Genomic DNA, 22,464 nt, shown 5'->3' with positions numbered 1-22,464 from the left:
CGCTGCAGCGTAAGAGCCAAGCCAACTTCAAGTGATCATTGCTAATTTAATATGGTTGTTCTAAAAATTCATTATGGTCCGACTTTTTTTTTGTTAGTGATGTTGTTGAGCGCTTAGCTATGAAAGCAGGTGTAGCTCTTGCGAATGATCCTCTAGGGCAGACAAATTTCGATGAGAGCTTGACGCGTATTTACGAGGTAATTGCAAGGGGATTTATTTCATTGTCTCGTGGCCAAACGGGAGCATGGCCGCTTCAACTCTCGCGGCGTATTCTTCGTCACCTTCCTGAGGACCATGCTACCTATCATATGCTAGTCATCAAATTAATCGACCAGGCTTTTGCAGAAAGCATATTCATCCGAGCAGGCTTTATCTTTGACCAGGTAGCGTTAACTCCATGTATATTCCAAAGCCTAAACGGTACTATTTTTACTGACCAAAGACATTTCTTTATGGAGCCATCCTAATAGCTGTCCATGATAGCTGAGGACAGAGGGATTTCCAACTTCCGTCTCGTTCAGCCCCAAATGGAATTCATTTGTGCCTGCGTTATCCAAAAGCTGGAGGCTGGACAGGATGGTTGGCTCGAATCAGTTTTTTACCCATGGACTGGACTCAGTTCAACAAGATTCCTGCAGCAAAACTTATCGGAACTTGTCCCAAAAATGATTCTATTGAATAGTGGAAGCCTCATTGAAAAAGTAGCTGCTGCTCTTAATGAGAAAGTGGGAGGATTATGCATTCGCCAAATTGACCATATTTTGGCAGCCATCTTTTTACAACTGGAAGAACAGAACTTTCAGCCTTGTATCGAGCTTTTGAGAGGGCTTATAATACAGATTGAGGACGACATGGATGGCACTTTAGCACGCTCGCTAGACATTGTAGAGCTCACAACCCTATCGATAGAGGGACTTTTATGTTGTCTAAGCGCTGAGCTTGGTAATGAGGATGCAGCTAAGCGAGATAAAGCTAGAACGACGATTGAGATTGTCGAGAGTTATGCATGGAAAAGAATGAAGCTAGGTGCTCAAGGGAAAGCTGTCGAGCGACCTTCTCTCGCGGTATTCCTTCGGCGTCACGTCCTTGCCATTATGTCGGAAGTCAACAGCGTTATTCTTGACCGAATGAATACTATGACATTGAGAACAAAGGCTAAAACCCTTAGGAGTCTGATCCTTTTAGTGCATATGCTCAATCCGATCCAGAGCTCGGTCTTGTCGCAGGTAAATCCAAATCATATGAGTTCATGGGTTGGAAGCCTGTCAGAAAATGATGGAATATGTCGCTAACAACAAAGAAGGGATTGTATATTAGATATTCTCGCCTTTAAACATCGCTTTAGATATTCGCGGTCTGAGGATCCATGCACTCCATGCTATTAATGGGATTGTAAACCTAGTAGATGCCAAGCAGCTCGATGTCATGCTTCCTCATATTTTTCAGACACTCACCAAACGCTATAGTGAGTCCAGCACCAAGGAGAAGGGCGTAATATTGAGAATTTTCGAGCATCTCGTATTCCACAAACAAGATGGTCTCCAGAACATCCTCCCAGAAGTGGGTGCACTTCCAAATCTCCCTGAATTTCTAGAGATGAATAATCTTATCCAGGCACTTAAGGAAAATGGAGATTTTGAGCATCAGATTCGCCTCTTCATCAAGCGCTCTGGTAATGAGAATGAAGAACTAGCAGAACAGGCTCTTCTTGAACTAACACAATTCCTAAAGTCCAGGACGAAAGAGTTATTGTCGTTAGTCGCTACCAAGGAGCCACAAATTGATCCTGTCCTTAGGGAGCTAATCCATGCACTTCTCACTGGGATCGGGAGGTTTCGAGGCTCGGACGCCCCAGTGCCACGCCGATGTGTCGAGTGCTTGGGTATCATTGGGGCTATCGATCCTGCCAAATTATCAGCAATGCGAATGATTCCGACTCCGCCTGCACTAGTCAACTTTCATGATCCAGAGGATGCAAAAAACTTTGTGTGTGAGATGATCGAGGTACAGCTAGTAGGCAAGACGCGCTCCATCGGCGATATTCATTCCGAGGCCCATTGGGCATACACCTTGCAGACGCTACTGGCCTTTTGTGGCATCACCAAAGGGGCTTTAAATGCCGAGCCTTCAAGGCCACATGGGCATGCAGCAAGACAGCCGTCTGCAAAATCGCCAGGAGACCGATGGAGAGCTTTTCCACGTCATGTCCAAGAAGTCCTGGAGCTACTCATCGATGCCAAGTATACCAAAGCAGAATCAACCTACCAGAGAATACACCCAAGTCCCCTCTATCCCCGAGTGGAGACATTCAAGGATTGGATCACAACATGGGTTTTAGATCTAATTGGCAAGGTGACAAGCCGATATGCAAAGGACATCTTCCAAGCATGTAAGCATGTTGTTCCATACGACACCAACACTTGTTTGTATATCCTACCTCACCTTGTCCTTACGGTGCTAGTCGATGGCTCCGACAAAGACAGGGAAGAGATTGTTAGTGAGATGGGTACCGTACTTGGAAATGGTCATGGCTGGAGGCAGGACGGTGCGGATAAAAACCATGGAGCCATTCAGCAACATTCAGGAGAGCTTAGGCAGCTTGGATCACAGGTAAAGGAGTTGTTTTTTTTTTTTTTTTTTTTTCATTTAAGCCATATAGCCCACTGGTGCTTCAAATTCACTATTTTACTTCTGATCTTTTCTATTATTGTTACCATTGCCATTGCAGACTGTGTTTGCTCTTTACGACCATATCGTGAAGTGGATCCAAACTGCTAAGAACCTAAGCGCAAAATCATCTGTAATGCGCTACACCACGACAGCCGATGTGCCCCAACCCTTTTCAATGCGGCAACAAGATATTGCGGCTCTTGAAGTAGTCCAGGCTCAGCTCACCTCGATCTCAAATGATATAATTGCAATGGCAGCGTTTCGTGCAAAAGCCTATGCCCGGGCGCTCTTGCATTATGAACAGTACGTTCGCGAGACAAGACAGAATCGTGGAATCATTGAATCTGATGTCCAGACGATGTATGAGAAGTATCAGGAAATTTATGTACATATGGAAGAGCCTGATGGTATGGAGGGCATATCCACCATGATTACTAGTGGCACTCGAACACAAAACCTACTTCAATGTGAAAGTGCAGGGCGATGGAGTGAAGCGCAATCGTACTATGAGCTTGGTATACAAGAAGAACCGGAGAAATTTGAGAATCATGCTGGTCTTTACAAGTGCCTGGAGAACCTTGGACACTATAGTAAGTTTTTTATCAACGTAATCACTGTGTATTTAAATGATTATCTAATAGTTTCAGTGACACTGATGATGGCCTCTCGCTCTTCTCCCCCTTGAAAATAGACACTCTGTTATCTACCGTGGAAGGCGACATAAAAGACAATCCAGATTGGGAGCAGCAACTTACAGAATGGCGGGTTTCGTCAGCATGGAAGGTGCAAAATTGGGATTCACTTGAAGCAGCACTTTCTCGTTCTGTTCATGCGAGTTTTGACGTTGGACTTGGACAGTTGCTGTTAGATATGCGCGAAAATCGAGTGTCTGATTTTGAAAAAAACTTACAGCATGTCAGGAGCATGATGATTGCACCTTTAGCAGCTGCTAGCATGGAATCCTACCAGCGTGCATATGAGCATATTGTGCGGCTTCATATGCTACATGAACTAGAAGAGGCATTCAAGATTGCGAATGAACGATTCGAGATAGCAACAGACCACGTCATGCTTGAGCCCCATCAAATCAATAGCTCCTTTGTACATTGCTTGCGTGAATATCAGCCCGCGCTTGACGTACGCTTCGAATCTATGGCGCCTTCATTCCGCTTACGCGAGCAAGTGTCTACACTTAGACGCATTGCATTTTACACCATCTGGTACAAGAGTTATCTGCGCAGTAACAAAAGCGATCATTGCATTTAATGTTTGATATGCAGTAGTATATTAATTCCATTAACATTAATCATACCCTCACTCGTCTCATTTTTTTTTTATATGTGTATATTTGCCTCATGCCAAGTATTCCGGATACGATAAGTCATGAGGAGCTGTCATTCCTCAATGCTTCGTGCGGAGAGCTTTGGTTGCAGTCTGCACGGATGGCTCGCAAGTATGGTCATGGTCAGGCCTCTTATGCTGCCATGCTCAATGCAGAGAGCCTGAAGAATCGATCCGCTACAATTGAGCGAGCGAAATACGAATTTATTCACAACAATGAGCGCCAAGCCATTAAAACTATTGATTTGACTCTCAGTCGCACAATGCCTGGGGCCAGCGCTTTACAAAGCTCTGGGACGAGGGCGTTATCCTCTACTCGGCTCAGACAAGCTTCTAATAGCGTGCATCGCGCACCGTCGTTTAATACAGAGCTTATGCGTGTCTACGACCATGTTGTCAATACCAATGATACAGGATACATTCGGGCAAAAGCTCATCTCTTGCGTACACGGTGGATGGACAGAGGTAATTTGGTTAGCCCAAATGAAATCCTGGAGGGGTATCGACAGGCAACTGTTGAGGCAGATCGTTGGGAAAAAGGCTATTACTTTGCTGGTCAGTATTTCCTAAAGTTGTACGAAAATTCGAAGCGATACAAGAATCGAATACCAACATTCACGTAAGTCTTTTGGGAGCAGTCTAGTGGATAATTATTTTTGGTCAGGACTAAATTCAAGTTGGATTCATTTATCTAGACATATGACAAACGCCTGCAGACTTTATGGTAAAGCTTTGACTCTCGGTCCCAAATACCTCTTTCAGGCGCTACCAAGGCTTTTGACATTTTGGTTGGAGCTAGGCCAGTTAGCACAAGGGCGACCAGCAACCAGTCCTGTATTGCAGGCGAGTGCCGCTACGGAGTTTCAGAATGTCAACAAACTCATGCAAAACCTGTCAGGGATGCTTCCAGAGTATATGGTAAGATGAAAACCATTTAGTGATAATGATAGCCAGTAAAGCTCGATAGGCATAACCAAGCACTGACATTTTGTTCATTTTTGTAATAGTTCCTTTCGGCTTTTCCACAAATCATTTCCCGCATGTTTCACAAGAACACAGATGCCTTTGCGGTCCTTCAGCATATTATTGCGAATGTAGTTCTAGCTTTCCCTCATCAAGCTATTTGGCAAATGGTGTCAGTATCACGCTCTATCGTACACGAAAGGAAACGAGTGTGTAACAAAATATTAGATAGCATTCAATTTCAGCCGTTAATCGGGTCATCTGTGATGGGTCAGATCAAAGAAGCTTTGGATCTCTGTGACAATCTGATTACATTGTGTATGGCAGCAGTGCCTGACAAGGTCGACAAACTGAGCCTACAGAAGAATTTCCCGAAAGTCTATACGCAACTGGGAGAGAACTACAACTTGACGGTCCCGTGTCAGGCAACAATGTGGCCCTCAATCCCGGAATCGAGCGCCACTATGGCATCGCATCAATCATTCAAATCCAACCTACCGAAAATTAATCGTAGGTAGCATTTTATTCTTTGAAATAGCTTCTTATTTGCTACTATTATTGAGATGTTTTATTTTAATATAATTAGGGTTCTTGGACGAGGTTGAGGTCATGTCATCACTGCAACGGCCACGAAAGATAACAATTGTTGGTAGCGATGGAGTACGGTACACATTCTTATGCAAGCCTAAGGATGACTTGAGAAAGGATGCCAAGGTGATGGAGTTTAACGGTTTGGTTAACATGCTACTCCAACGCAACCGTGGAGCAAACCGCAAAAACCTATGTATGTATATCTTTGGTTGTATTGCAGCATTATCCTTTAGTTTTAGTCCGCTGCACATTTGCTGAAAAACGATTTTTTTATTTGCATGTTATTTAGATATCCGTACTTATTCTGTGATTCCCTTGAACGAAGAATGTGGACTTATTGAATGGGTGCACAATACAATCCCATTCCGACATATTATGCAAAAGCAATATAAAATGAACAACATTTCTATGCCCTCGGTAAGAAGAGCTTTAAAAAGTATCAATATGGGAGTTAGCAAATGTAGTTTATCAAGTTTTTTTTTTTTTTTTTTTCCTTCCTAACCCTGCATGACCTGTACAATAACGCATGTTTACATGATAGCTCCCTGAGATCAAACGAATTTTAGATCACGAGGATCATGTAAGGATGTTCGTCAAGGATTTGCTTCCCAAATTCCCGCCAGTTTTTCATCAATGGCTTTTGGATATCTCGAAAGAACCTACTGCTTGGTTTGAGACAAGACTTCGATACACGAGAACGACTGCGGTCATGTCAATGGCTGGACATGTCATGGGGTAATTGATGGTCCCTTGCTTCAATCTTTTTTATTACTTTTGTTCTTCTTCAAATGAACCCTAATATATTTTCGCTTCATCAGTCTTGGTGATAGGCATGGAGAAAACTTGTTATTTGATCATCGTAATGGTGATATCGTACACGTAGATTTCAACTGCCTGTTTGAACAAGGCAAAACTTTCCCCAAGCCAGAAAGGGTTCCCTTCAGACTTACTCAAAACATGGTAGATGCAATGGGGCTAGCAGGATATGAAGGGGTGTACCGCTTAGCATGTGAGCAAACGCTATCGGTCTTTCGAGACAACATGGAGTCCCTTGTGTCTGTGCTTGAGGGTTTTTTACATGATCCGCTGGTGGAGTGGGCCAAGAGTAAACGTCGAGGCCAGCAAATTCAATTGGATCCTAGGCAGAATGTGGCTGGTGATGGTGGTGCTGTACCGGGAGCTTTGAATGATGGATTAGGAGGAGGAGATGGAGCAGTACCGGGTGTTGCAGAAGAAACGCGTGCACGTCTTCGAACTAGGAACGAACAAAAAGCTAAAGCAGATGCGGCTGCGGCTGCGGCTGCGGCGGCTGAAGCAGCAGCAGACCTACAACAGAATGAAAAGGCACAGACGATTCTTGCAGTGATCAAGCGTAAGCTCAATGGAACCGAAAGTTTGAATGCATATGTGCTATCTGTACAGGGTCAGGTGGAAGAGTTGATTCAAACGGCAACAAACGCAGAAAACCTTTCAAAGATGTATATCGGATGGAGTGCATACCTTTAAATAATAATAATAAAAACATACGTGTGCACATATTATATTCATTCGCTCTAGCAAAGAGTTTATTAATGCTTTTTACACATGAATTTTTTTTAAAAAAATTATTATTGTATGAAGTATTTAAGTATATATATGTATAATTATGCTTTAAATGACGAAGAACTGTTCTTGCTCTTTCTTTTGTTTGCCCTTCCCTGAGAGCAAGTACCCCAAAGACGAAAACTTTTCACCCCATTCTATAACAAGAGCCGGCTTGAAGAAGACAATGAAGATGACGGTTCCGACTGAGGAAACGACAGATTCTGCAGCAATCATGAGACCATAAGGAGGCAAGTGAGGCGCCAATACATCTGCACAGGAATCATGTGGATTACCCGTCCGGAGACAAAACACAAATTCAAGAACATGGCTCTGCAAAGCCAAGGGATTGATCTTTCGAAGCTGAATAAAATAAAAGAGCCAATATAGCATCACACTGACGATAGCACAAATGGCCATTAAGGCTGCTCTCCATTGGATACGGATCGCCATTATGACATGACGACGATGGGAGATCATAGCAGCTGCACCAGCCGATAATGTAGATCGGGACATGGTTTCAGAGTCTTCACCAGACAAGATGGTGATTCGAGCAATATGAATAAAGGTCAAGACATGAACCAAGAATGCAGGGAAGATCATGACGGCCAGAGGGTAGAAGAAGATCTCTGAAGCTCTATCCTGGGAAACTAAGCACAGAGTTGCATATTCCCATTTGACTTCTCCCAAGACGAGCGCTACAACAGTGACAGCAATGGCAAATCCCCAGCAGACAATATGCAAGAGCCAGTATTTCCGAGCAAACCAGGCAGAGTTCCAAACTGTATGCAAATGCAAGTTCAAAATCAAGGCCGTACACCAAGCACAGGTAGCAACCGAAGCAAAGATCAATATCGCTCCTATGTGCCAGATTAAAGTATAAAATATTAGTTAATCTGTCAAAACAGCAGCAATAAGAAATAAAGAAACTTATTTATTTTACTTTTTTCCCTTCATGTCACTGTTTTATTATTGACATTGTTTCCTTACCTTGAATAGCACATCTGAGATTGTTTTGTTGGGTACTAGGATTGATTGCATCAGCACATTGCATGCCATGAGTATCGAACAAAGGGAAAAGGATGACGACCGAGAACAAGAAGACACCGATGGAGAAGAACAAGATCAAGGCACTTGGATGGGATCGTTTATCATCCAGACAAAGGTAGGTCATCATCAAGAGGAATGCCAAGACCATGGACACTGCACGGATCGTGTTTGTAATCTTAAATCCAGTCTCCAATGCTCCTTCCCTGTAAAGATGGTACTGAGCTGGGCATGGAAGACAGCATCCATGCATACAGTACATCTGGTTTGCGGTCGAACCGCCTGGACCCGTCATTGGATCGACAATAAAAGGTGGGTCACATGTCGTGATCAAGTCAGTCCTATTTGTAGGTCCAGATCCTTTTTCTAAAGGATGAACAACATTGCAGGCACCGTCCGGTTGAAATGCGACACCGTTTGGGGGTTGATAGACTGAAGAGCCCGGAATGGGAGAGTCACACTTAGGAATCAAGGTTTCGTTATGAAAGACTGTGAAGAGTTGAGAGCATTTTGTCACTGCCGTCTGACAAGTTGAAGTACATGCAAACCTGACATTGAACACATTGTCTATTATTCATAATAAAAAAAAAAATAATTAGTAAATATAGGTAGAACCGAATATGACATGTTAGCCAACAAAAAATGAACACCAAATTTACTTTGTCCAACAATGGGTTCGACCCGCGGGAACGCCGTAGAACAGACATATTCCATGAATGATTCATAGCAATCTTCGTTAATTTGTGACAGAGCGGAGGCTTGAGGTATGCCCATGGCAGTAATTTCATTCTCGATCGATTCAACAGTGTGATTGGGAGGGAGCCAAACTTCATAATTGACATAGTTCTTGCAGAGAGTCCCCGTGTAAGGTGCGGCTAAATGCATTTCAACATAAAAAAAAGTAATCCGAATGAGTAAAGGAACTTTGAAAAAAAAAGGAAACTCTTTTGCCGTCGTCCGTCCAGAAATATGTCCACAGGGTCTTCAAATTTTTTTCCCTCTAAAATGAGGGCAGAGAGATAGTCTCTACTCTTTACACTTTACTTGTTTGGCATGTGGAGGAAAAAAAAAAAAAAAAAAAAAAAAAAAGAGCGAAAGAGCAAAAGTGGAAAGTGGGAAAGTGGTAGTATGGAAAAAGGGCTCCTGCAGGGCATTCATCTCATATGAAAATGACAACAAGAATCAGCTCATTTCCCGTGGAACAAAGGAAAAACAAATACACATGCATGTGTGTTCATTGCTCTTTCCTCCTTTGTGTCCAAACGGCTTCCATTTGCGGATAATTTTTATATCTTTGGTGCACCAAAAGAAGAAAAAACAGACGTGCGAAAGTTACCAAGGGCATAAAATAACAAAAGGTGAAGGGATATTGTAACATTGGAAGGAATCTTCATCAGGTTGGATAGAAATAAAGGTAAAGAGAACTTACAAGACCCAAGAGCCTCGGTAGTGGATTTCATCAGAACGAGGGCCAAGCTTGCCATCGTGGCAATCTTGGAGAAAACCCGAATCATTTTTGTTTTTAGAGGAGGATACTGATGAATGGCGGTGGAATAAGTATATTAACAAGACTCTCCCTAAGAAAGGTGAGAGAGGTTAATGGAGATCAATGGATTGTGAATGAGGATTGATGCGGGGTATGTATGAGTAGGTAGGGGAAAAGAGTATGATATGATTAAAGTATATGGCACCGATGTCTTGGTGAGATAGGAAGGGCGAAAGGAGAGGAAGTGAGGAAGTGAGGAAGTGAGGAAGTGAGGAAGTGAGAAGAGAGGAAGTGAGGAGGTGAGAGAGGAAAGAAAGAGGGGTCGTTGAGAACAAAGGAAAGAGAGATGAAAGGAGAGAGGAAGAGTTTGATTACTCAAATAAATTGTTCTTTGGATCCAACCCATTTAGTCTAGGCTTCAGATTGGCAAAAGGAGGATGGGAATAAAAAAAAGAGCAGAAACTCAAGCTGGCAGACAAAGCATATTTCTTTTGAACTTAATGGAATGGGAAAGGATTCTGTCCCAATCTGTCCCCTATTCTGCTTAGATATCCCAACCAGGATAAAACGTTGAAATGCTTGCCCCATGCGGGATACCATGTCACTTTGATCATTTTCACTCAGAACTCAGACTTCTGGAAGCAGATCACTTCATTTTCAAAATGATCGAAATGTTGTCTAACAGGGCTTTGTTGGCTTTCTCAAGGACAGTCAGTCAATCAGTCAAACGAGAAAAACATTGATCCACTCCACTCCTCATGATGAAAAAGTAAAAATAAAAAAAAGAACACAAAGAAGGTTTTCTTTCGGATCTCTACTGGACTAATGTTTATATCCAGTGTGTCAACAGCTCGGTATTCATGTAAAAATATCATTATACCCAAAAAGAATAAATACAAATGTATACAAATGTTTATTGGACGCGGAGAAATATATAAACAAGAACCATCTATATTTGTCTATTAGTACAAAGCCATTGTCTTTGGAGTGACAAACCCCTAAAACGTTCGAGTGGAAGGGTACTGCCTAAATCTACAAATACACAGGCTAATTTATCCTAGAAAGGCTGTGTAACTACAATGTTAGATAGCGTTACAGGACCTGCTGTGTAAGGATTTTATTTGATTTATTCTCCATCGATCATCTCATCAGATCTGCAAACGATGCCAGTCAAGACAATTACATTGTCCACAAACCCAGTGTTGGTTCAACAGCATGTCCTTTCTATTTCACTCAAAGATAACGATTTCAATAACGACAGCAACAAAACCAGAGCCCTCTCAGCCACCATCTTGACCTATGGTGCCACGCTTACCCATTTCATAGTCCCGGACCGTTGGAACCAGCCTCAAGATGTAGTTCTTGGATTTGACCATTGGCAGGACTATCTCGCGCAATCAGAACCTGGTGCATTGAATCCTTACTTTGGAGCCATTATCGGACGTACTGCCAGTCGGTTAGTTTAATTTAATTTATTTTTTGTCGTCGGAGAGAGTATAAATGGGTCTAGAGGAAAGAGCGCGGCGTCGCTAAATGGAACAGACGATGGGTGGCATGTGCTTGAACTAAACGACCTTACCTTTTACGTTTTCCAGAATCGCACATGCATCTTTCAACCTCCAAAATAGCTATGAGCGCACACGCGAGGCTGAAGTTGCGGTAGAAACAGCGGCAGAAACAGCGGCAGTAAATGCACCACTTGCAGATGGGTCTGTGGTCTCAGAGAGGAACAGCGGCAGCGGCAGCAGTGCTATTCCTCAAAAAACTTCCACATTTTCCACATTTCCCTCTACAGATATATCAACCCACACTTTAAAAGTGTCTAACGGTAAGGATTGTCATCACGGTGGCCCCTTAGGATTTGATAAGCAACACTGGGCAACCATCAGTGTCAAGAATGAGGATGAGGAAAAGGATAGTGATGGAGTATTAGCTGTTTCTGTTACTTTGCAGTTGATCTCTCCACATGGTCAAAACGGCTATCCAGGACGATTGGTCACTGATGTCAAGTACCAGTTGAACAGCTCTGGCGAATTAATTATTGAATATCGGGCTCAGTTGCAAAAAAAAGGATCGGACAATAGCAATGACTTGGATTTGCACAGTACCATTGTCAATTTAACAAACCACACATATTGGAATTTGGATGGTGTTCTGAACCCTGTGGAAGATCAAGCTCAAGGCCTTCTTCCATCAGCTATGGTCATAGACGCAGATGCAGCCACAACGACAATAGGAAATCCAAACAATTCCTCTCAAGCTCATACTCGCACTACCATCACTCCAACCATCACGAACCGCCTCTCAGTCAAGGATCATACATTATGGCTTAATACCTCAAACGTCATAGAACTTGGTGACCCACATCCAGTCCCAACTGGCAAGATCATTCATCTTCAAGAGGCAAACGACCGTGATAGCCTTTTAATTTTTTCAATGAACATAGCAAAAGCGGGCCAAAAGAAATTAGAGCCTGGGTTAAATGGCATTCAAGGTGGATATGGATATGATCATGTCTATGCTCTTGGCGATGATGGCCCGCCATCATCTTTATTCTCTTCTCCCTCTTCTTCAATATCAACTTTAGATGGGTCTATTATCGCCAGATACAACAAAATTGGGATCCAAGGCTATCTCCCATCCACACCTCATGTTGCTACTCTCACTTCATCCAGGACAGGCATTCGTCTCGATCTCTTTACTTCGGAGCCTGCGCTCGTCCTCTATTCAGCAGGATATCTAGATAGCTCTCTCCTTCCACGTACCAAATCCCAGTCTTTCGATTTGCTTGACTCGTCTTCAACAACTTTTTTTAGTTCGCCAACTGCCACATCACAACAACGATCTTCGGGTTCAAACATAAACAACAGCGAGGATCAAGACAGTTATAGCAGGAATCCGGTCAAGTCTGTTTCAATTGTTGCTGAGATGAGCAAATTCTCGGGGCTTTGTCTTGAACCCATTCGATATCCCGATGCCATTCATCATCCTGACTGGGCAAACATGGTTATCCTACATCATGATCAAATTTACCGCCAAAAATCAATCTACAAGTTCAGCATTGAGCCATAGATTTATATTAATCAACAGCGATGAAGCTGTCAAATTCAATTCAATTCAATTCAATTCAATTCAATCAATTTTTTTTTTTTTTTTTTTTTTTTGGTATTATTAAAGCTCTATAACTCTGAAGACTCTATGGTTGCAACATGCTCTGATCCTTCTTTATAGCTACCACCCATTTCTGCTTTGACCACTTCTCCAGGTAGCGGCGAAGCAGAGTCATGCATCGATACATCACCATCAACATCGACAATAACATCTGATTCAAAATTTGAATCTACCTGTCCTTCTCCGTCTCCTTCAATATCCACAATGGATTCTCCTGCTGTTGTCACCACAGATGGCGCGGAGTGTTGGTTCACGTTACAGGGTATGGTTGTAGAGTGTATAGAAACAGACCAATTGGGTTTGGGTGATGTCAACGGTCTTCTTCTCTCCTCTTGCTCATGCTCGGATTGAGTTTCGTCCCCGTCATCAACATCCTCTATTAATTCATCTTGCTCAGTCTGATCATCTCGCTTCTGTTCTAGAACTGAGGCTGGGTAATCGAGCCCTGCATGTCGAATCTTGGGTGACGAAATTCGGGCCTTCTTTCTCCCTGGGGTTCCCAATGATGTATATGCGTCGTCATTGTCGTCATCATTATCACCGTCATGAATACCTCCATGCTTATGATGATTCGTTTCATGATCATTTGGACCTTTAGTTATTGCTGCTGTCGATGCTTTGTTACCAGACGATCTTGTCGAAGCAGGTTCTTCAAATCGCTGCATGATATAGCTCTCGCATTTATCTACGTTTGGCAAATCTTGGATCATCTTGGCAATAGTGGCGTTTGAGAAACCATAATAATCAGGTCCGGAGGCTGAGTTAGAGTGGTCACGTTTACGAATCGCATTCGCGGCTTTGACGACATGTGTCCATGCTCCTGTAGCGCTTCCAGCGATAATCGGTTTGCCTGGCTGATCTTCAGCGTCAATTTGGAACTAGAAAGGATATATTATGAATACCGTTTGTAAAAGTTAAAAATAAAAAAAGCTACATTTTATAAAGCTATCACTAAACAACTCACCTTAGGTGCCTCTCCATCATCAATGACGCTACAAGTGTAAGTTGTCTGATTGTTCGGATCAATCATACTGTTGTAAGAGCGTGACATCTTGTAACCAACGGGCCAAATGTATCGATCATTGTGAAAAGCCTCGCGATCGTACACTACGTGACCGAGGCTTTGGATCGTAATGATGCCAACAGTGACAGGCAGTTTAACATTCCCATTCTCATCCTTTTCTACTGCTTGCACCCGACGAACTTTACCAAGTCCTGGCCTGAGTTTATTAATTTGATGGATGCGTTTAGGCTTCTGAGTTGCAGATCCAACATTGGTGATTGTAGAAGGTGTTGAAACAGACGAGTGACTCTTTGTTTCCTTGGCTGAACCTGCTCGACCTCCTGTAGATGCACCTGGAGTGTTCTTGGCAGTAGCAGACTTTTTAGGATGCTGAGGAGTGGTCCCAGGCGTTGGCGTTGCGTTTGGATTTGGAGTCAGTTTTGAATTGCTCTTCGCCTTGTTTTGCTTTCCTGCTGGTATAGATAATTTCACAGGCTCTGGAGGTATATCCTCCTGGGTTGAAGATTCATATTCTTCACTGTCACTGCTGAGTGATGAGAGCGAGTCTGATCCTGAGCCCGAATCTTTTCTCTCAAATAGACAAAGGCGATCTAACAAAAGACTGAGTGACGAAAAAAGATGAGCCGAAAAGAAAATTAGCAAGTTTAGAGGACGAGGCAGAGTCCGTTGCCATGTTAAAAATCAAATGCTTACAGTTTCTCTCGCCGCAAATTTCGAACGCGTCTTTGAGACTTATCCAGCTCCTTACTCATTCGCTCGTTTTCCTAGGATTTATTGAAACCACAAAAGCATCTCATGTCAATAACCCATCCTATCGATTAAAGCATTAAGGATCATTTCAAAGGTTACGACGCTACTGAGGTTTTAAAAATGTATGTATATGTTTACCTCCAAGACTTCCCTCAGTTTCCTCTTGAGTCTCTTGTACTTTTCATCTGACAATGTTGAGGAGTAATTTTCACGATAATGACCATGATCCATGCTTTGATCTCCATCCATGAGATTGCGACCTTCTTGGCCATTGTCCTCAGAACTTTCGTCTCGATCATGAAGGATCTGCTCATGCCTATGTCTTTCTCCGCCTTTATGATTAAAATTGGTCGATGATGGCGGAGACGATGAGGGAACATTGATATTTCCTCTAAGGTCGTTGGAATGAAGGTAAAAGTGGGGATCCTCTCTAGATTGCTGAGGGTATCGATTGTGGAGCTGGTCAAGGTTGTTTTCCCGAATCAAAAACTCCTCTTTTGTGGTGCTTTTGAGCGTTCTTATTTTTGCGTTGTCCTTGCCTTCATTATGTTGGTCTTGATATTGTTGGTGCTGGTTTTGCTCTCTGCTCAAATAAGGCTCTGCTCTACTATTACAACTACTGCTATTACTTCCAGACATAGTTGTCAACTCGGCGGTGCTGACAGCATAATACGCTTTTGAATTGCTGTCGATTCCATTAGTTTGATGTGAAGCTGTAGGGATTAGAACAGAGTCTGACAATAATGAGGCAGAGACATTGACCAAATCTTCTTTATTTGGGGCTGATCCTTCAGTCCCATTGTTGTTCTGGAAAAGCATATTTTCACCTGAGGGATACAGCTTTGGTGGCGCAAGTTTATCTGCTTGTTGTTGTTGACTCTGATCAAGATCATTACTATTGACCTTTCCTTGCTCCTTGATTGACATTGAAGATTCGTTTGAAGAGTGATCTGACGGGTGAGACGACAAGGATAATTCTTGTCGTTGCTGATCTAAGTCTGTATTCGAAGGAGACATTTACTTCTTGTCGAAGCAGTGTCTTTGCTTTGCCTTGTTTGTACCTTGTAGTGCCGGGCTTTGTTTCAAAAAAGCTTTTTAGGGCAGATTTGTTGCAAATGTGATCGATGGTAAAGAAGTTCAGAGAAGAGTGAATGGCCGAGTATAGCAAAGAAAAGAGAGATCGAAATAGCGAAAAAGAATCCGATTCTTTTATGATCGTGTGAAAAAAAAAAAAAAAAAAAAAAAAAAAAAAAAGAGAAAGAGAGAGAAAGAGAGAGGGAGAGAAAGAAAGAGAGAAGGGAGGGACAAAGAGAGACAAAGTAATGAGAAGGGAAAAAAAAAAAAAAAAAAAAAAGTCTGACGGAGAGGCAAAAAGGAGTGAGAGGTCTGAAGTGTGAGTTTGTGCACACGGTTTTGTACTTGTATTTTGTCTGTTCACGATGTGTGAGCGAGTGAGTGTGAGAGATGGAATGAGAAAGTGAAAAAGGATTAGCCAAGGAAGGAAAAAAACTACCAAGAGTCCAAAATTAGTAGAAGAGGTGAGGCGTGAGTATCAAGTGAAGGTGGATGTGTGACCTGTGAGTGAGCCAGCCAGCTCGCAAACAGGACTCTCGTTTCTTTTCGCTTGTCTCTCATTTAGAGAAAGAGATCCACCAAAGAAGAGATTGGGTTTTCTGTGGATTTTTTTGTTTGATCATTTCTATCATGATGTTACTCTTCATGTAGTCAACTCTATTTCTTCTTTCATGTTTTTATTTTATTTTTGCCTTTTTTCTTTCTGTTTTCTTTTCCAAGGAGGGAGAAGAATGCTAGTGTATGGTATTTTCCAATGTGTGCTAATCTCGTTTCATGTGCAATTGATTGCAGAAGGTGGAAATGGTCATTGAACTTTCAATTGGGAAAGCCAGAATAATGACAGGTTAATTGCAATTATAAAAACAGGTCACACGGTGCAACAGGAGAGAGCCGCCATGAAGTTGATTGACCACAAATTTAGGAGCCTGGATACCTTTGAGTACAGCACAATCGGCACTGGAACAGTCACGTAAATGGTCCTCTAAACTATGGTAAAACTAGGTGAACTAGATTTGCTCAATGTGAATTCTCTTGCTGTCTCTGGGCTCCTCCTCTTGCTCGGTCGGCACTTGTCGCTTGTTCGCTCTCTTTTTTTCCACCATCCACTCTGGAAACATCCTTACCCCTGTCCGGCACAAGATAGGACGTCCGCCCCTGATAAAGTAAATGGCCTTTAACGTTGTAAATGTTATGCCCTGCCATGACATCTCTGTGCGTAAATGTCTTGCAATATAGTCGACGGATCTCAATCTGACCAACAAATTCTTGACAGTTTGAACATTTCTTGAGGTGTAGTATTCGTTTACATCCACAACGATGTACCCAAGAGATCGGGCCGAATGGGGCAAGAGAGCAAGATAAGTTACAATGTGACAACAACGACAATAAAAAGTAATGGTCAACGGTTTTTCTGTGGCTAACTTGGCCCACCTCTGCTTTAACTACTGCTTAAAGCCATATGGCCGTCGGCCAAGTTTTTTTTTGTAATAGTGGGCGAGTACTTACCGTATTCACGAAGTATGATTGGACTGATTCATGTAATGAAGATGGCTTTGTATTAGACGAGAACTTGTCAAGGCTCACCCCTATCACAATCTTGTTTCCTTCATTTATCTTCGCTCCAACTGACCCGCCAGCCATCTTGAGCAGGCTGTTGGTAATCTTCTTGTATTCTTCGACTAAGGCTCCTTTCGCATCACACCTATGTTTCTTGATGACATCGTTGCTGCTATAGAAGGAATATAGGTCTTTCTCCACGTCTCTGAGTGTCACGAACAGCAAGCAATGTTGAGCTCACGAATTGATGAATGACTTTTTTGTCTGATTCGAATCAGAAAAGATCACGTGTGCTTGATTAATTTGTTCCCTCATTCACTCATTTCCTCATGCATAGTTTTGTCTGTCAAGCCAAGTCGCGTCTTCTAGTTTTCTAGCTCCGTGAATAGCTCCAAGAATTCTAGAAGAGCTATAGACCAATGACCAAGGCTCATGGCGCCAAGGAGCCTTGATATAAGATTGCACCAGATATCTTCCTCGGATCCTGTGTATTAAGTTAACTCAATACTTGGAGTTCCGCATATGGTAAAAGTCATTAGGAAGTATTTGAGTAAGCTTTATTTAGAGTTCTTGAAACACGTCTCCGCTCCAGCCAAACAAGTATAAATATCATAGACTAGTAACATAGCAAACCTCAGTCTGCAATAAATCCATATCTGATCCCTACCTTGTTTTCTAAACACTTACCTTCTTGACAATTATCTTGCCAGTCCTTGACACTGAGCTTCTCAATATAGTTTTTTATGCTTGCATCATTCCCACGAAGAGAAGGTAGGCTACTCTCAACGTCACCAATGGATTGTGAACCATACGCCGCTACTGCCTTCCACTGCTCCATCCATGTCGGTATTTGAGAGTAGGCCGATACACTACCTTCTACTTGACAGCCAAGTTGTAAAATTTGGCTGTCTAGGCCGCCGTGCTAGCGGGCTCGCTCCAATGAAAGATTGCCCCAAATCTAGATTTCTTCTGTCTTGCAGTTTCTAAGGTTAGTGGTATCTTGTTAATACTCACTACGTTCCTTATCTCGGTCAAGAAATTATCTGTACCGCCAAGAGTGGAATTGGTTCTGCGAGGTTATCTGTCCTCGGGAAGTCGTCTATATTTTACCGCATTGAGTTCGTTCAATTTGAATGCCAGCAACTGGAGACGGAACTCATCAGTTCGAATTGACCCTCGTAATATGTAACCGCGCTTCTCGTAAGTCTGGGGCCGGGCATGAGGTCATCCTCTCAAATATCTCAAATATGCTCTCTTATTCTGTTTAGTGACATTACGGAGGTCGTGGCCTTAAATCTTTATATTTCTTACGAAAACGCTTATGAAGTCTTCAAAATATCTGTCAGCTATCCTCTTTCCCCTCACTTTATTGTGTTTCAAGAAACCCTGGCTCATGCTCTTGGAATCCTTTTGAAAAAAAAAAAAAAAAAAAAAAAAAAAAAGAGAGAAAGATATGAAATTCAATCTTTAGACAGCTTATTATCCTACGGTATGCCAGTTCTCCTATTCGATTCGAACATATCGAATTCGAATGGGTTCGAATGCATTCGAATCGAAAATGAATCGTGGTAAGTGAAATATGTCAGGATCATAATAAGTAACGAGAACGAAAGAAAGATGTGTTTATTATGATTCAGGGATCTTCGTTAAATAAAAAGGGTAAAAATCTTAGCTATAGTAAAAACCCATATAAATGACTGCTAATCGCAACAGTAAGTTCGAATCGATTCGGATAAGCCCTAACCTGGATCGATTCGAATAGTTCGAGTATCGAATGGTTCGATAATGCAAGCGAAATCACTACAGTGGAATCTCGATAATTGTACACTTTTGTACAAATTTCAAATTTGATATATTTCTAGGCCATTGGTTGGCTAAGAGCCTTACTCTTTTAAAAAAAAGTATTCTAAAAAACCCACACTCAACTGGAGTAGAGGAATCAGCAGAGGATTTTTAGAATAGTTTTTCATGAATTGTGGGCTTCTTAGCCAATCAATAACCGAGAAATATAGCAAATTCGAAAATTGTACAAAAGTGTACAATTATCGAGATTCCACTGTATAATAATTTTGTGCAACATAGTATTTCGCCCATATTTCTAGAGCATTCCTTGCAACAGGATATTAACTAGTATAAATAGGTCTACTTTTCTATCTAGTTCTGTAGCATAGTTCCCCCTGAATAAAGATACCTTTATTGCACCCTTAGATCCCCCTAGAACACTACCTTGACTTTTGCAGATAAGCATTCGAATTTAGATAACTATTCGAAAACGAATTGAATTCGATATCAGTGAAATTCGACTCGAATGATTCTCGTGCTTCTTTTGACTATTGAAAGGCTTATCCAACGTCTTTATTACAGTCAAGAGCTGTTTCTTTCAGACTTAACTCTTGCTTCGCACGCGTTGGTGTAGTTCATCGAGCTCTTGATAGGCGTCCCATCAATGTCTTGGCTCATGCTTCCTTTCAACATGTATGGGTATGTCTTTTTTCCTTACAGGCTTCACCGTCGGGATATAGAATAAGGTTTTCTGGTGTTCCATACTTTCCCCAGCTCTCCTTCCGTGATCTTATGGGCTATATCGCGGGAATGATTGGTGTATGCGTTTCAAATTATGGGATATAAGGTTCCTAGGACATCGAACCTTATGAAGGCACTGTAATTGAAGGGATTGGAGGGATTAGAAGTGGAGCAGATTGACAAATGGTAGTGAAGCCTCGTAGCCTGTCTTTAGAAGAAATGACCAGAGGCTCTCATTGCTAAGAGGCGATATTAATATGGATGTGGGAATATCGATGGAACCATAAAGAGAAAGAGATGTTGAAAAAAAAAAATATCTGAATTCTTCCATGGTATTTCACGTGGCATCAGCCCAATTATTTTTTTTAGACCTGACCAGTGTGATAGGTATGGTGTTTTTAATATAAAATTGGTAATTACACTGGAGCGCGCACCTGATGGTATTATCATTGACAATATAAATAAATATCTGGAAGTGTTGCTGCACAGAAATAAAACTTACAGATGCTTGTTGCATGTTTTTTTCTATTCTGTTTGAGATATCGATTGTAACCTAAGCATGGACCGCTTGACGATAAAGGACATCTTACCATACTCACCAATTTTAATCCACATCAATCAGTAGCTTCCTATTACATTTCTAAGGAGACACCCGATCCTTTTACTACAGTTTTCACATTCAACGCGTTCTAAGAATTTTGGAGCCAAGAAAGGGTAGAATGTTCGGAGAAGAACCCTCGATCCATTCTTGCCTACAAATAGAATTTAGATAAATCACTTCCTACTTCCTACGCATATTCTGGCCGTAGTTGTCCACGTGAATCCGATTGAACAACCAAGTACATCTGTTGGCGCCAAGGTTCGAAAGAAAGTTGACCATTCACCAGGATTCAGTTGGTCAGTCTATATCGGGATTAAAAAGCCTGTTGAACTAGATTAGGTAATAATGGAGTACTATCCCTTCATCCGTAACAAGGGCAAATTTGTCATTATAAATGGGCTTAAAATCCAGCAATCCATGGGCATTGTCTTGAAATTTATTCGTCGAAATAAATGACCGAAAACTAACTGTCATGGAGCTATCCTGGTGCAAACGTGTTATACAATACTGAACCCAAACCTTTGAGGAGGGCTCAACTATCACGCGCACCCCAGGCGCCAAGACGCCAAGCCCAAGTGCCAAGACACCAAGCCCCAACCCTATCAATTATCAGTATAAATAGTCCACTACGCTATAGCCAAATAAAGTATCCTTTGACCTTCGATTCCACCTAAGATCACCTTTGATTGTTACTATTTACACCTGGCTTCTTTATTTGTGCAAATAAAAAAACTCATGAAGACTATCGCATGACCCTAGCATCCCCTTGGGAGTCCATTGTATCATTTATTTATTGACTGATGTAATGTAACAGCGATAATATTCGCTGCTGTAGTATCGACTTGAAAGGAGGGCAATCTGAGTGGATTCATTCTTCCGCACCATGGAGCTTGACTAACTTGATCTTTTCTTGTACAGCTCGGCAAGACTTGATTTGTCACATCGTTCGCTTCCTCGTCTTCTTGCATTCCTTTGATATATCTGGGTTGGTAAACACTGCTAATAGAGTTTGTTGGGCCTGTGGAAACCAGAGTGAACATGTCATACCCAAGGTGATACATATATCTATGTTCGAGTGAATGGTGAAATACCTGTGTGTGATTCAGATGCAATGAACATTTACGGCGAAAGAATGCATCGAAAGGATGTGAGCGGTTATGAGAGCAAGGAAGAAGGAGTTGGTATACCTGTTCAAGTCCTTGGCAACAGAGCATGAGTAGCAGTTGATCACAAGTTGATTTCGGTGAGTCCGCATAACAATGGTATAGTTTCTAGACCCTATCTTCCACGCACAGCATTGCATTATTGTTGTTTTCAGGCCTGGCACCAATCATGCGAGGTATTTTTTTTTTCTGGGAGTTCCTTGTGTTAAACGACCAGACAGAAAGCTTAAAAGACATACAGGCACACTAACGGTGAAAAAAATGGATGTGAGCAAACAGTTGTTGTGCTTCTTGTCTACACATGTCTTGCATCGCGGGGTTTTTTTTATTGTTTCGAAAATTTTTGGCGAGAATTTTTTTTTTTTTGCAAATCTTGTTTCCTTTTTTGTTCATCAATCACTATCAGTTGTAAACAGCTGAAGCCTGTTCAAAATTATAAATCATTAAATTCCTCACAAAGCAAGGGCCAATGCAAACAAAAGAAGCTGAAAAAAAAATTGTATAGCAAAGGATCGACATCAACACTGAAGGAGATGATTTTTTCGAATGCTCACTTTGGTATCTCAATACTATTGTTTCCAATCTGCCGTTCATGCGAGAGCTTGTATTTATTTGTCGATCTCTGCAATTGACTTGGACAAAACCCCAATCCAAATAAAGGAACTGAGTAAAGATTGATGTGGCCTGTGAAGCAAAGGATCGATATCAAGCCTATATGAGACAATGATAAAATTCATCATCAATCCAGGATATAAAAAAGGATCACTGTCTTCCTTCTTTCCCGCTCGTTCACTCCAAAGTCCCATCCCTTTTACCACTGCCACTTGTTCCTGTATCTTTTCCTCAATATTCTTTATCTATTCAATTTGGATCTTTAAACCATAAAAAGCTCATTAATTTATACCTTTGTCGCTCTTTTTTT

The 22,464-nt window shown here is 41.8% G+C and overlaps 4 protein-coding genes across 4 annotated transcripts; 2 read left to right on the top strand and 2 right to left on the bottom strand.

The window, feature by feature from the left end:
• The first annotated feature begins 439 nt into the window (after positions 1-439).
• On the top strand, positions 440-7,143 carry BCR41DRAFT_110660 (hypothetical protein). Its single transcript, XM_022019385.1, has 11 exons — positions 440-1,226; positions 1,318-2,610; positions 2,729-3,260; positions 3,362-3,890; positions 4,034-4,630; positions 4,707-4,929; positions 5,019-5,484; positions 5,561-5,758; positions 5,855-5,982; positions 6,107-6,300; positions 6,384-7,143. The coding sequence occupies exons 1-11, from the start codon at positions 477-479 to the stop codon at positions 7,069-7,071; spliced, it is 5,598 nt and encodes a 1,865-aa protein (XP_021879608.1). The 5' UTR covers positions 440-476; the 3' UTR covers positions 7,072-7,143.
• On the bottom strand, positions 7,139-10,101 carry BCR41DRAFT_338469 (hypothetical protein). Its single transcript, XM_022022117.1, has 4 exons — positions 9,623-10,101; positions 8,853-9,068; positions 8,137-8,760; positions 7,139-8,006 (listed from the first exon to the last, which is right to left on the bottom strand). The coding sequence occupies exons 1-4, from the start codon at positions 9,705-9,707 to the stop codon at positions 7,216-7,218; spliced, it is 1,716 nt and encodes a 571-aa protein (XP_021879607.1). The 5' UTR covers positions 9,708-10,101; the 3' UTR covers positions 7,139-7,215.
• Positions 10,102-10,781: 680 nt separating this feature from the next.
• On the top strand, positions 10,782-12,816 carry BCR41DRAFT_324645 (galactose mutarotase-like domain-containing protein). The gene is made up of 2 exons (XM_022021555.1): positions 10,782-11,135; positions 11,275-12,816. Exons 1-2 carry the CDS (start codon positions 10,843-10,845, stop codon positions 12,749-12,751), a joined length of 1,770 nt encoding a protein of 589 aa, XP_021879606.1. The 5' UTR covers positions 10,782-10,842; the 3' UTR covers positions 12,752-12,816.
• A 33-nt stretch (positions 12,817-12,849) lies between these two features.
• BCR41DRAFT_423514 (hypothetical protein) lies at positions 12,850-15,842 on the bottom strand. Its single transcript, XM_022030307.1, has 4 exons — positions 14,763-15,842; positions 14,568-14,638; positions 13,815-14,475; positions 12,850-13,728 (listed from the first exon to the last, which is right to left on the bottom strand). The coding sequence occupies exons 1-4, from the start codon at positions 15,639-15,641 to the stop codon at positions 12,859-12,861; spliced, it is 2,481 nt and encodes an 826-aa protein (XP_021879605.1). The 5' UTR covers positions 15,642-15,842; the 3' UTR covers positions 12,850-12,858.
• Between the last annotated feature and the right edge of the window lie 6,622 nt (positions 15,843-22,464).

This window comes from Lobosporangium transversale (genome assembly GCF_002105155.1).
Source record: "Lobosporangium transversale strain NRRL 3116 chromosome Unknown BCR41scaffold_28, whole genome shotgun sequence".
Taxonomy (NCBI): domain Eukaryota; kingdom Fungi; phylum Mortierellomycota; class Mortierellomycetes; order Mortierellales; family Mortierellaceae; genus Lobosporangium; species Lobosporangium transversale.
This window is presented reverse-complemented; position numbering and strand designations above follow the sequence as displayed.